The following is a 12,782-nucleotide window of genomic DNA, read 5'->3' as shown; positions in this document are numbered from 1 at the left end:
GGCATTCCTTTGACCAGCACTGGGCCCTGCTTCTGACCCTGGACAGACCCAGCTCCTCTGGCCACAGAGGCTCTGCTCTGTTACAGGCCAGAGTACCCCTGGCTATAGACCTAAGCCCGGCTCCTGCAGGGCAGCAGAGCCCAGCGCGGTCGGCATTCCTGATCAAGGGCCCCACGTGGCCAGGAGGCTGGAAAGGCGTTCTGGGCCCACAGGCCCGACCTCGCTGTCTCTGAGACCTCAGTTTGGTGCCTGCCCTTCAGTGTCACCCACCACTCGGGTGTGAGAGCTGTTCACGTGAGCAGGTGCCCAAGGGAGGGGCAGCGAGGGGCCCTGGCCTCGGGAAACTGAGGCAGCCTCGTCCAGGGTAGGGCTGGGGGCCTAACCTGGGCAGCCGCTCTGCTCAGGCCCCTTCTGCCCCAACTCGAGGCCCCGCCCCGTGCCCGAGGCCCCGCCCCTGAGCTGAGGCCCCGCCCCGGCCGGGCCCGGAAGCGCAGCGCCGGGGCGGCCCAAGCCGGGTTCTGGCGGCAAGAGGCCCGCTGACCCTGAGCCTGGTCTTTGGCAAAACCTTCGAGTGCGGAGGCTTCTGGGGACTACAGTCCGCACCAGCCTCCCGCTTCCTTCCAGGCCAGGTTTGCGCACGCGCCTGCCCCCGCCCCTCCGCCGAGGCGGACGCTGTGGGGCGGCGGGCGGGGCCCGCGGAGCCTGCGCGCTGGGGCGCTGGGCCGTGCGCGGTGGGCCCGGCCCTGCGCGGTGAGCCCTGACCTGCACGTTGGGCCGTGCGCGGTGGGCCTGCGCCATCGGCCCCCGGATTCCGGCTCTGGCCCGGTTACCCACCCCCCACCCCCCACCCCCCGCATCCGGTGCCGCATCGGTAGAGCTTGTGCCCAGACCGGTCTGACTGGCCCCACACCGGCCACGCGGGTCAGCTGGCCTCTGGGCCAAGTCTGATTGGACCCCGCCCTTCCCGGAGGCGCGCACCCAGCCACCCCCCCGCCCCCCGAACGCGAAGGACGAGGGGTGCGGGCCCGGCCGCCCCAAGCGGAGCTCGGCAGTGCCAGCCCCTGCGCCGAGAGCGCACGTCCACTGTGACCCCGCACACAGCGGCCCCAGGGCATGGCAGGCGCCAGGCGCCACCTCAGACATGAAGCTGGGGGAGGTGGGAGGGCCGAGGATGGGGGCCCTGAGAGACGGGGGCGGAGGGGGGGGTGCTGCCCACAGGCCCCTGGACCAGAGCGAAACTGTAGTTTCAAAAATAAGCCCGAAATGTCACTTGTCTATGAAACTCATGTTGCCAATAGTGAAATAAGTTTTATTGGCAAAGGTATGCAAACCAAACATTTTTTATCAGTTAAAAATACAGTAAACCTCCGGGCAGAGCAGCATGCTCACTAATACCCTGGTCTCTCTGCGGGGAAGAGGCTCAGGTCACCATGCAGGCCTCTCCCTCCGCTTCAAAGCAGTGGCTTTGAGACTGTGGGTGACGGCCAGGCACCAGACCATCTGCGGCCCTGACCCAGGCTCCTGTCCTGCATTCTGGTGACCTGCTGGCTCCCCGAGGGCCAGGACATGCCCCAGATGGGTCAAGGCTGAATCAGCCGGGCTGGCAGTGTCTCTGGGAGCCTAGGCCTGGCCACCGCCCATCCAGGAAAGGAAGGGTGGGTGGCCGCGGTGCTGCGGGAGCTGGGGCCTCCTGGCATCTTGGGAACCCCGTCTTTGAGCCCCGCCCGAGGCCCCGCCCCTCCCCAGGAGGAAAAAGGCAGCTACCAGAGGCTCGGCTCACACGCGCGGGGACCAGGACAGGAGGACAGCTCGCCGCCATCTCCGCTCCAGGTGGGTCTTGGGCTAAGGAACTTCCCCACCCGCGGTCGGACCAGCTTAGCTGCGTCTCCCAGCCCCTGCACCCTGCTTCCAGCTCCATCACAGGGCCCTGCCACTCAGGGAGGGCGAAGGACACCTGGGGACAGCTGAGAGATGCTGGCCCTCACGGTCCCTACACTCTGCCATCTTGCACACACACACACACACACAGGCCTTGCACTCTCAGGCGCTTACATGACCTGGCTTATCTTGGGATGCAGCTGTTGCCCTCCACAGAGCTGACTTGTCTCCTTTGCTCACCCTTGCCAGGCAGGGCCATGGACCCCCATGAGATGTTCGTCAAGAACCCATATGCCCACATAAGCATCCCGAGGGCTAACCTGCGGCCTGAGCTGGGGCAGCAGCTGAAGGCGAGCCCGTCCTCTGCAGAGTCGCAGCCTCTGCCTGTGCGGTCCTGCACCCTGGAGCCTCCAGAGGAGGGCGCCAAGGGGGCTGCCTCCATTTGGGGCCAGCCGGCCTGTGAGCAGCCCTGCAGGCCCTGTGGCAGCGGGCGGCGCCCAGCAGGACTGGCCTACGCCGGCCCGCCGCCCGTCGGGCGCGGCGACGACATTGCCCATCACTGCTGCTGCTGCCCCTGCTGCTCCTGCTGCCACTGCCCCCGCTTCTGCCGCTGCCACAGCTGCTGCTGCGTGGTCTCCTAGCCCGGCCCCCCCGGCCCCGAGGCCCGGCGCTGCCCGCGGGCCTCTGCTCAGGCGGCCACGGCAAGGGCCTGGACAGTTGGGACCGCCACTGTGATGCTGTCATGGGCACTGGCCACGCCCCTCCCTAGACAGCTGCACCTCACCCACTGGGAAGGCTGACAGGTCAGCCCAGGCCCCCGGGACGGAGCCCTGGGCACTGCCCGTGCTGGGGACACCTTGATTGTCTCTTTGAGGCCCAGGCCCAAGCAATAAAGCCATGCGAGCTCTGTCCTGGACACTTCTTTCTTGTCACTATCCCCTTTGGAGGGTCCCAGGCTAAATGCCACCAGAGACCGCCAGCCCCTGTGGGGCAGTCAGGGGCAGGGCAGCCTCAGGACATCCTGACCTGTGGCCTCAGCTTGGCCCACGGGCTGGACAGGAAGGCCAGTCGGGGGCAGGTCAGATGGCAGGAGGATGCTGTGCGTGGAACCGGGCCCCGAGCCCGAGACAAGCCTCCCGGAGGAGGGCCCGGGTGGCAGCACCGTGGTGGGTGGAACCAGCACGGGCAGGTTTCCGGGGGTGGGAGCCCGGGGCCTAGCGCGCGGCCGGCCCACCCGTGAGTCAGCGCCCTGCCTCGGCTGCTGTGTCTTCCTGCTTTCCCACAGAACACCCCGGTCCCTGACGTCTGCCGTGTGCTCCTCCCCACTGCCCTGCCTCTGGGTCCCGGGCTCTATGGAGGTGGGCAGACGGTGCCGGGCCAGACCCATCTTCCAGCTGTCAGCAGCTCCGCACGCCTGCGTGGGGGGCCTGGGGTGGGGCAGGGAAGCGCATGTGCAGGGGGAGCATCCAGGCCAGCACCAGGCACCTTGACACTCCCGGGACGGAGCAGAGAGCTGGAGGAGGCGAGCTGGCCTCGCAGGACGGACGGGTCCCGGTGACAGCCCTCCCCTGACCCCTGGTGACTGGCCACGTGGCAGGACCGGTCTCTGGGTGTGGGCAGACATGTCATTGGCCTGACTACACGGGGACTCAGACATGCCCCCTGCCCCCTGGCTGGCCCCCGCAGGAAGGTAACCCCCACCCGGGGCAGCCACAGAAACCCGTCCAACCAGCCCAGGAGGCCGAGGATGCCAGGCTGGTGGGAATAAGGAGGGGCCCTCTGGCCCTTGGCCTCCTCCAGCGGGGGAGGTTCTGGGGTCTGACCCCCTCCCAGTCCTCCCTGACACACCCCATCCTGCTATGCCACCGGGCTGGCCCCGGGGCCTCGGCCAGGCGTATGCCAGGGGGAGTTGGCCTCTGAAGGGGCGTCTGGGGCTTTCCACAGCGCCTGCGCCTGGGAGTTTCTGGGCGGTCTGTCCACTCCTGTGCTCATGGGCCTCCTCGTGGGGCTGGCTTGTGATGGGAACACCGAGGGGATGAAAAGGCTCTGCGACAATTCAGCACGGACTCACACACAGCGCCCGAGCCACGGTGCGGCGGGGCCCTCGGGGCTCTGAGCTGGTGGGGGTCCTGGCAGGGTTCCTGGAGGAGGTGACGTCTGAACTGAGTGCCGAAGAGCAGGCAGCACCCAGGCAGAAGCCAGAAAGCTTTCCCGTCGTGAGTGGCGGTCGAGTAGGAGTGGGCGCAGGTCCGGGTCGCGAGGCAGGAGACCGGGCAGTGCTGCACGGCGTGGGGGGGGCGGGGCAGGCAGAGCAGGGGCGCCCGGCTCCAGCCCTGTTGGCAGTGCTGGTGGATCCAGTTGCAAGCGCTTTGTGGCTGAAAGGGGAGCCCACGCGGCCCGCAGCCACCACCTGCCTCCCTGCTGACTGGTCCACGTTCAGCCAGTAACGTGAGCCCCAGGGAGGGAGCCCCAGGCGCCCCGGGTCCCCCCACCCCGCCCCCGGTCACCCTCGGTGTGGACACAGCCGCCCGGCAGAGCAGATGCAGGTAAGACAGACCTGGGGCTGGAGCAGGCTGGGGGTGGGGGGGCGGTGGGTACGAGCCTGGGACGGTGCCCGAGGGCCACCGAGACCGGACCACAGGCCAGGGCACTGCCCGCCCGGCAGTCACAAGGACTGAGCCTGCGCCCAGGCCCCGGTGCTGGCCAGCCCCACCGGCCACCACCCACCTCCCAGGTCTGCAGAGGCCTGGGCTCCTGTCCTCTGGGGCCGGGGGAGCACTTCCTGTGCTGAGCCCAAACCTGGGGGACACTTGCAGAGGCTGTACCACCCCCCCGCATCCCTCCCCAGGATGCTGCTGCCGGAGGAGCCCCCAGCCTCTGAAGAGGCCATGGCTGCTGGGCCCCAGCACGGCGACTGCATCGTCTGCTACTCGGCCTATGACCTCACCGGGCACCTGCCCCGCCGGCTCTACTGCGGCCACACCTTCTGCCAGGCATGTGTGCGGCAGCTGGCCACGCCGGCCCCTGAGCAGCGCTGGGTCCCCTGCCCGCAGTGCCGCCAGAGCACGCCCGTGCCCCGCGGAGGGGTGGCCATGCTGGACCTCGACCTGGCCGCCTTCCTGGCCGTCAGGGCTGGGCGGGGGCCGTCTCGCCTGGAGCTGCAGCTCCCTGGGCCCCGCAAGGGCAGCCCCACCATCACTCAGCAGCCGGCCAGGCTCCTCCCCGCGTCGGGCCCCCCGCCCCACTTCCCCCAGCCCAGAGGCTGCTGTCCAGCATGCCGTAGCCTCTGCTGGGATCCCCCAGGCAGTCCCCAGCTCTGAGCTCTGCTGGGCGCCGCCCCTCGGAGGGCAGCCTTGGCCTGCAGCACGAGGCACGGCCTTCCAGAAACAGCCTGGCAGCGGGGTGCCCCGGGTTCCGCCCCGCGTGTTCGCCCAGGGGTCACCATCTAAGGTCGTGAGCTGTGCCCACAGTGCAGTGCACCCCTGCAGGAGCTGGAATCCGGGCCAGGACCCCCAGGCCACACGGTGGTCTGTGTGCACTGCGGGGGTGCTGCTGTCAGAGTCGCCCAGGTCTGGACGCGGCTCAGAGGCGGCTCCTGAAAGGGCCTGGGGGCCAGTGTCCGGGCCTGGGCTGCGGGTTGGGGGAGGTGGGCAGGGCCTGCAGAGGCTGCTCCTGGCCCTGTTGGAGCAGACCCCCTCCTTATAGAGTCCTGAGCCCGGCGGGAGGTGGCTGCCTGCACCCTGGCCTGCGAGGCGGCTCTGTGAAGCCCACACGCTCACTGCCCCGGGCCTCCACTGTGTCAGGCGCTGTTTGGGAAGGGTCCCTGCAAGCATGGTGGCTGCTACTGCAGTAGGTGTGCAAGGAACTCCAGGCCGGGGGGTGACTGCTGAGGGGCGCTCAGGACAGCCGCCCCCTCCCCGGGCCCATGGCATCCTCTGCCTCCTGGGGGCGGCCACACAGACCCTCAGAGGGACCGGAGACAGACCCCACCGGTCAGACTGCCGCATGCCCACCCCCGCGCGGGAAGAAGGGGCTGTCGCTCAGGACCCCTGGAAGGGCCAAGGGGCCCGCCCCAGCCGTGGGGGGCAGGATGGGAGGGACGGGTCAAAGAATGTGCTGAGAGGACACTCGGAAGCTTCCTCCTTCCCGGGGACAAAGTCCCCCCGGCACCAGCGGTTGGTGGACAACAGGCAGGGGCTCGAGACACCAGCCAGCTGGGGCGGGGCTGGCCCCCGCAGGACCGCTCACCCTCCCTGCATCCCTGGAGCGGGAAGGGGTCCGACTCCAGAAAGAGGCACCCGTGAGCGAGGGGGCCGGACTCAGCTGGGGAGAGAGCCGGTGGGCTCGGGCGCTGGGCTGAGCAGCAGTGTGGCCTGGGGTGGGCCCTCCCACTTGCAGAAGAAGTCAATGACACCTGTGACTGACCGTTGCTGGCCACCTCCGGGGCCGCGCCACTTGGGAGCTCTGCCAGGCCCAGCCCTGAACTGGATGACCTCAGGGGCTGCTGCCCTCTCCGCCCACCTGGCACAAAGAGCTCCTTCTGGCCATGTGACCGTGGCAGGACAGGCACGAGAAGGCCTGCAGAGATGAGGGGAGACTTCCTGAGGGGTCTCCAGGCCAGCCGGCCAGCGTGCCAGCATCCTGTCTGCTGCAGGCGGCCAGCATGCAGCATCCTGTCGTGTTCCTCAGAAGTCCATGTGCGGGAGCCCAGCTCTGGGGGCCAGCTGCCCAGCCCCGCTCACCCCCCGGGTGACGGTGGGGGCTGGAAGAGGCAGGCACCCAGGGCTGCGACAGTACCCCTGGGGGGCCCTGGCTCCTGGGTAAACATTAATGGGCTCAGTACACAGCAGGTCATGTGTGCGCCCAGCGGATCTTTGACCTGCAGCTGCTCTCAGCCCGTGTCTCCTCCCCGAAGGTGCCCCTCACTGCCCACACAGGTAGGAGCTTCTAGGACCAGGCGGGGGCCCAGGACACTGGGGTCAGGGCTGGGTGGCCTCCAGGCCCAGGCCTTAGCGCCCACCTCACTCTCCAGCAGCTGAGGTTGAGAGACCAGCTTGGGGGCAGCCAGAGGGAGAGGTTACCGCAGGCTCCCCAGGACCCGGGCCCTGGGGGCTCCAGGCCCAGTAGGCTGAGGAAGGAACCTTGAGGCGGGGTGGGGCGTGAAGCCCCTTGTCCTGCTCCCCATCACTGGGAGTGGGCCCTTATCAAGTGGAGACGTTGCTGTTTGGTACCCAATGCCAAAGCCTAAGCTGTGACCGTCTGCAGTGGTCTCTATGACACCCGATAGGAGACGCCCTGGAGTCCCGACCGCTTCCGGCTACACCCTAGCACCTGGGTCACCCACCAGCCCTCCTTCCAGCCAGAACCAGCAGCGAGCCAGGGCTCCTTTCACCCTGTCCCCTTAAACCGGACTGCGCTCGCCTGACAGCCACCTGGGGTCACTGTAGCCATCCCCCTGCGGACGGAGGAAGGGGGAGACCACTGAGACCAACAGCAGGTGGGAAGGGGGGCCGGTGGGAAGGTCTCGGGCCAGGGCACCCCAAGAGCTGGCGGGCAGGGGGCAACGTTGAACTGCCCTTCTCCCTGGCAGATCTGGGTTTGGGCCTGGGTCTGTTCCTGCCTGAAATCCATGCCGCATCCCCTCACCGGTGGCCTGGCCCCTCCCGCCCCTCTGGACACAGTTGGCCTGGTGGAACAGAGGCTGGGAAATGCAGGTACCAGAAACCCAGGTTCCCAACCTCCACCGGCATCCCTGCCCACCCACCTGGCCCCTGACCCATCGCTCTGGGGAAGCTGGGAGAAGGGTACCAGCCGGTCCCCAGGAGAGCCCACAGGCCAGATCCCTCCTTCCCTCACCCCAAGCCCCTGTGCTGCGGCCTTCCCCCACCTGAAGGTGTCCAGGAAACAGCTAGGTCCCTGGCCCTAGCTGACCCCGACCCCTACAGGGATCTCTGGTTCTGCCTCCATCCTGGAAGACAGAGACATGGACCCCTGGGCCCTCCCTCAGCTGAAAGACACCGGCCAGTCCTGGAAAGGTATGTTCGGAGGCACCGGGCAGCTGGTCCAATGCGGCTCCACCTCACCGGGTGTGTCTGGAGAGGGTTCTCGGGGAGAGAGCGAGGAGGGGCTTTGCTCCAAGAGGCCACATGGAGACGCACCGCAGACCCCAACCAGGGCACCCGGTCCTTCAGCGGGACTGCTGCCCGCCACACTAGCCCTCCTCCTCCGTCCTGTGGGCAGTTAGGCTCCCAGGAGACCCCAGAGGGCTGTCGGCCTGAGCATTCTGCCAAGGGACAGAGAAGAGGCGTCGGGGCCCTGCCCTGGGAAGGGGGAGAAAAGGGGCCTGGGAGGGGTGCACGGGAGGGCAGGACCCGCCAAGGACGGCCCTGCCCTGTGTCCTCAGAGCTCAGCACGGCCGGCAGGGCGCTGCGGGTGCTCGTCGGCTTCCTCAAGGCCTGCGGGCTCCTGGGCGGCCTCTACCTCTTCATCTGCTCCCTGGACATCCTCAGCTCCGCCTTCCAGCTGCTAAGCAGTGAGTGACCCACCAGGTGGCTGCGGGCTGGTGGCCAGCCCGCCCTCCCCAGCCTCAGGATACCTGTCTCCTGGGTGCAGGCAAAGTAACTGGAGACATCTTCAAGGATAACGTGGTGCTGTCCAACCCCCTGGCTGGACTGGTCATTGGCGTGCTGGTCACGGTCCTGGTGCAGAGCTCCAGCACGTCCTCCTCCATCGTGGTCAGCATGGTGGCCTCCAAGCGTGAGTGCCCCTCCCCTCCCGGGATGGTGGGGGGCGTGGGGGCGGCTGGCTGACGCAGCGCCCCCACAGTGCTGACCGTCCGGGCCTCTGTGCCCATCATCATGGGTGTCAACGTGGGCACATCCTTCACCAGCACCCTGGTCTCGATGGCACAGTCAGGGGACCGGGACGAGTTTCGGAGGTGAGCGGGGTAAGGGGCGGACAGGGGCCAGGGTGGCAGTACGGGTGGTGGCCGAGACCGGCACCCAGCTGCCTCTGTGTGACCTCAGGGCCTTCGGCGGCTCAGCCGTGCATGGCATCTTCAACTGGCTCACAGCGCTGGTCCTGCTGCCGCTGGAGAGTGCCGCAGCCCCCCTGGAGAGGCTCAGTGTGCTGACCCTGGGCGCCGCCAGCCTGCAGCCCGGGGGGCATGCACCCGATATCCTCAAGGTGCTAACCCGGCCGCTCACACACCTCATCGTGCAGGTGAGGCTGCTGGCTCCTTTCCGGCAGGACCCGCAGGCCAGGGCCTGGCTGGGAGGGCTTTGCTGGGGAGACGGGTCTGGGCCCGGGGTCGGGTGGGGCAGGAGAGGGGTCCAGCACGGTGGACTGGCTGCAGTCCTCCGAGCCCCAGGCCAGTCCTGAAGGACAGACGCCAGACCCGGATCCTCTGTCCCCAGCTGGACGCTGATGTCCTTACGGGGAGCGCCACGGGCAACACCACCAACCCGAGCCTTATCAAGCGATGGTGCGGCACCAGGGAGCAGACGGTGAGGGGCTGCTGACCCCTGAACCCCACCCCGCCTACTCTGAGCCCATTCTGAGCCCCACCGCCTTGCCTTCCCAGACTGCGGGGAACAGCAGCCACTGCGGAGCGGCGGCGGGGGGCCCCTGCCCTGGGAAGAACGGCTCTGCGTCTGAGGAGCCCTTGCCCTGTGAGGCCCGGCCCGCGCGCCGCCCCCCCCCCCCCCCCGCCCCTGCCCCGCGCGCCCCCGCCGCCCCCCGCTGGCCGCGGCTCACCTGCCCCTGCCCCGCCCCAGGCCGCCACCTGTTCGCCGGCACGGCGCTCACGGACCTGGCCGTGGGCCTCATCCTACTGGCCGCCTCCCTGCTCGTGCTCTGCTCCTGCCTCGTCCTCATCGTCAAGCTGCTCAACTCCACGCTGCGGGGCCGCGTCGCCCAGGCCGTGAGGACAGTCATCAACGCCGGTGCGGCGGGACGCGGGGCCGCCGCCGGGGTGGGGGCGGGGAAGCGGGGCTCGGGGTCACCGGCTCTTGCCCTGCAGACTTCCCCCGCCCGTTTGGCTGGCTCAGCGGCTACCTGGCCATCCTCGTGGGTGCCAGCCTGACCTTTGTGCTCCAGAGCAGCAGCGTCTTCACCTCGGCCATCGTGCCGCTCATAGGTGAGGAGAGCCCTCGGCACCTGGGGGGGTGGCTCAGGGCCTGTGATGACCCCCGGCTCCCCCAGGGGTCGGGGTGATCAGCCTGGAGCGAGCGTACCCTCTCTTCCCGGGCTGGGGGGGTGGGTGGGCTCAGGGCCCGTGATGACCCTCGGCTCCCCCAGGGGTCGGGGTGGTCAGCCTGGAGCGAGCGTACCCTCTCTTCCCGGGCTGGGGGGGTGGGTGGGCTCAGGGCCCGTGATGACCCTCGGCTCCCCCAGGGGTCGGGGTGGTCAGCCTGGAGCGAGCGTACCCTCTCTTCCCGGGCTGGGGGTGTGGGTGGGCTCAGGGCCCGTGATGACCCTCGGCTCCCCCAGGGGTCGGGGTGATCAGCCTGGAGCGAGCGTACCCTCTCTTCCTGGGGTCCAACACTGGCACCACCACCACGGCCCTGCTGGCGGCTCTGGCCAGCCCCTCGGACAGGCTGCTCAGCGCCGTCCAGGTACCGCCCTCCCGCACCCTCCCGGGCCTGCAGGCCCCTGCACTCCCAACGCGGGCCTGGGGCTTCCGCTCTGGGTCAGTCCCCCTCCTGTTCGGTCCTGCAGGCTGGCGGTGGGATGTGTATCCTGGGGCCTCAGGCCCCGGTTCTCCTGGACTCCACCTCTGGCTGCCCACTCAAGCCCACAGCCTCACCTCCTGGGACCCCAAGGGCCCTGTGGGAGTTCTCGGGGTGCCAGGCCTTCCCCTCTTCCCCTGCAACCTCGTCATTTCCAGGACCCTGTAGCCCCAGGCGTTCCTCCTAATTCCATCTGGCGGCTCTCCTGAGGGACCACTGTGGCCTCAAGCCCCTCCATCTCATCACCTCTGGGATGCCCCCACACCCAGTGGCCTAAACGGCACAGGTCCCTACTTGGACGACGCCCCATCTCCCTCCGCACACCCCTACCCAGTCCCAATTCTGCCTCCAGGATGCCTCCTGCCAGCCCCCCAGCTCTGAGCCCCACGCCCAGTCCCATTCAGTCCCCCTGATTCCCTCCAGATTGCCCCTTGGGCCCCACTGCCTCCATCCCAGCTGCACCCTGATAGGTGCAGCTCTGGAAAGCCTGGGTCTCACTGGACTGCTGCCCCCGAGAAGAGATGAACCTCAGTGCTCCCAACACCCACCTGCTCTCTTGCCTCGACTCTGTCTCTGTCCATTTAGAACCTCCCAGTGCAGGGCCCTGACCCCTTCCTCCAGGAAGCTCTCTGGACTGCACCCACCACAGCGGCTCCTCGACTTCTCCAGCAAACCCCTGGAGAGAATTGTGTTCCCTCCACGTGTAGCCCTGCAACTCCTCCTTGCAGGAGCCAGGCCAGAACCTGGGGCTGGGTGGCTAAGCCCACTGAGGGATGAGCATGAGTGGGGTCACTGTGGATGAAGCATCGGCAAGCGAAGCCAGCTCAGGGGAAGGTGGGACCCACGGGGCCGACAGACACGTACTTACCACATGGCGATGCCGTACTAGGCTCCTGACCCTCAGGGTACTGTGGGGTGTGGGAAGAGCGTGCCCACCACAGCTGGCCAGAATTTGCCCTCCCAGGTGGCCATCTCAGACAGACCTGGACGCCTCCCCTTTCTGCCAGGACGGGGAGGGGTGAGCCTCGCATGGAGCCCAGGCTCCTTCCTGAGTCCTGCCCGCCCCCCTGCCCTCCCTCCAGGTCGCACTCATCCACTTCTTCTTCAACCTGGTGGGCATCCTGCTGTGGTACATCGTGCCCATCCTCCGGCTGCCCATCCCGCTGGCCAAGCACTTTGGGAACCTGACCGCCAGCTACCGCTGGGTGGCCGTCGCCTACCTGCTGCTCTGCTTCCTGCTGCTGCCGCTGGCCGCCTTTGGGCTCTCCCTGGCGGGGGCCGCAGTGCTGGCTGCGGTCGGCGGGCCCCTGGTAGTGCTGGTGCTCCTCGTCGCCCTGGTCACCGTCCTGCAGCGGCACCGGCCGGCCTGGCTGCCCCGCCGCCTGCGCTCCTGGGCCTGGCTGCCCCCCTGGCTCCGCTCTCTGGAGCCTTGGGACCGCATGGTGAGATGCTGCTGCCCCTGCCAGGCCTGCAGCCCCCCTCAGGCTGCGTCCAAGGAGGCCCACTGCTATGAGAACCCCCAGGTTCTGGCCTCCCAGCAGTTGTGAAGGGTGGACGCCCCCCCCCCACCCCGTTGACCTCTGGCGGCCCTGGGCGGTCCCAGTAGCTGAGGGCTTCTGAGTCACCTGGGGCGCCTTCTTTGCAAATAAAAAAAGCCTGTACCCAGGTGTGGGCGGTCTTCTCTCCCCAATCGCGGGCAGCATGGGGAGGGCCCCCCTCGACCCCCAACTTCCCCCCACCCCGCCTCTGCCCGGTAGGGAGTGGGGGTGGGGCAGTGCCTTTGCCGCCACCCAGCGGACACGCGGGGGCCAGCGCCGAGCCCGAGTGGGAGCTGGAAGTCCCCGGAGGTACGGCCAAACAGCCGACGCCGAAGCTGGAGCTGTGACTCTCTCCGCGGCCGCTGGCGGCAGAAGGCCCTGAGTGCGGCCGATCCAGAGCGTGGAGACTCCCCGCAGCAAGAAGCTCGGGGTCCAGGGAGGCTGGACGCGGCCGAGGCCTTCCCTGTCGGTGCAGGGAGGGAGGGCGGACGCGCGCGCAGCTCGGGCGCCCTCCAGCCCCAGTCGGCGGTCGGCCTGGAGGGCGTCACGTGGCCGCTGCGGGGCCCCGAATTCCGCAGGTGCGTCGCACAGTGGGGACCCGGTGAGGACCAGGTGGCCCCGAGACGCCCCGCTCCCC

At 68.6% G+C, this 12,782-nt stretch overlaps 2 protein-coding genes across 2 annotated transcripts; both read left to right on the top strand.

The window, feature by feature from the left end:
* The first annotated feature begins 914 nt into the window (after positions 1-914).
* CYSRT1 (cysteine rich tail 1) lies at positions 915-2,519 on the top strand. Its single transcript, XM_061154185.1, has 2 exons — positions 915-1,830; positions 2,128-2,519. Exon 2 carries the CDS (start codon positions 2,136-2,138, stop codon positions 2,517-2,519), a length of 384 nt encoding a protein of 127 aa, XP_061010168.1. The 5' UTR covers positions 915-1,830; positions 2,128-2,135.
* A 4,563-nt stretch (positions 2,520-7,082) lies between these two features.
* On the top strand, positions 7,083-12,154 carry SLC34A3 (solute carrier family 34 member 3). Its single transcript, XM_061156148.1, has 13 exons — positions 7,083-7,375; positions 7,469-7,592; positions 7,824-7,913; positions 8,282-8,410; positions 8,491-8,634; positions 8,704-8,815; positions 8,904-9,099; positions 9,294-9,383; positions 9,461-9,548; positions 9,654-9,821; positions 9,899-10,015; positions 10,369-10,493; positions 11,690-12,154. Exons 2-13 carry the CDS (start codon positions 7,508-7,510, stop codon positions 12,152-12,154), a joined length of 1,809 nt encoding a protein of 602 aa, XP_061012131.1. The 5' UTR covers positions 7,083-7,375; positions 7,469-7,507.
* The last annotated feature ends 628 nt before the right edge of the window (positions 12,155-12,782 follow it).

This window comes from Dama dama, chromosome 11 (genome assembly GCF_033118175.1).
Source record: "Dama dama isolate Ldn47 chromosome 11, ASM3311817v1, whole genome shotgun sequence".
NCBI classification, from domain to species: Eukaryota; Metazoa; Chordata; class Mammalia; order Artiodactyla; family Cervidae; genus Dama; species Dama dama.
The sequence above is the reverse complement of the archived record's forward strand: the minus strand, read 5'-3'. Positions and strand labels throughout refer to the sequence as shown.

Bases quoted from the DNA above. Each gene is read 5' to 3' on its own strand.
- CYSRT1 (XM_061154185.1), top strand. From the start codon at position 2,136: ATGGACCCCCATGAGATGTTCGTCAAGAACCCATATGCCCACATAAGC.
- SLC34A3 (XM_061156148.1), top strand. From the start codon at position 7,508: ATGCCGCATCCCCTCACCGGTGGCCTGGCCCCTCCCGCCCCTCTGGAC. The intron at 8,411-8,490 runs GTGAGTGACCCA...TCCTGGGTGCAG, and splicing joins CGCCTTCCAGCTGCTAAGCA to GCAAAGTAACTGGAGACATC. The intron at 8,635-8,703 runs GTGAGTGCCCCT...GCGCCCCCACAG, and splicing joins CAGCATGGTGGCCTCCAAGC to TGCTGACCGTCCGGGCCTCT.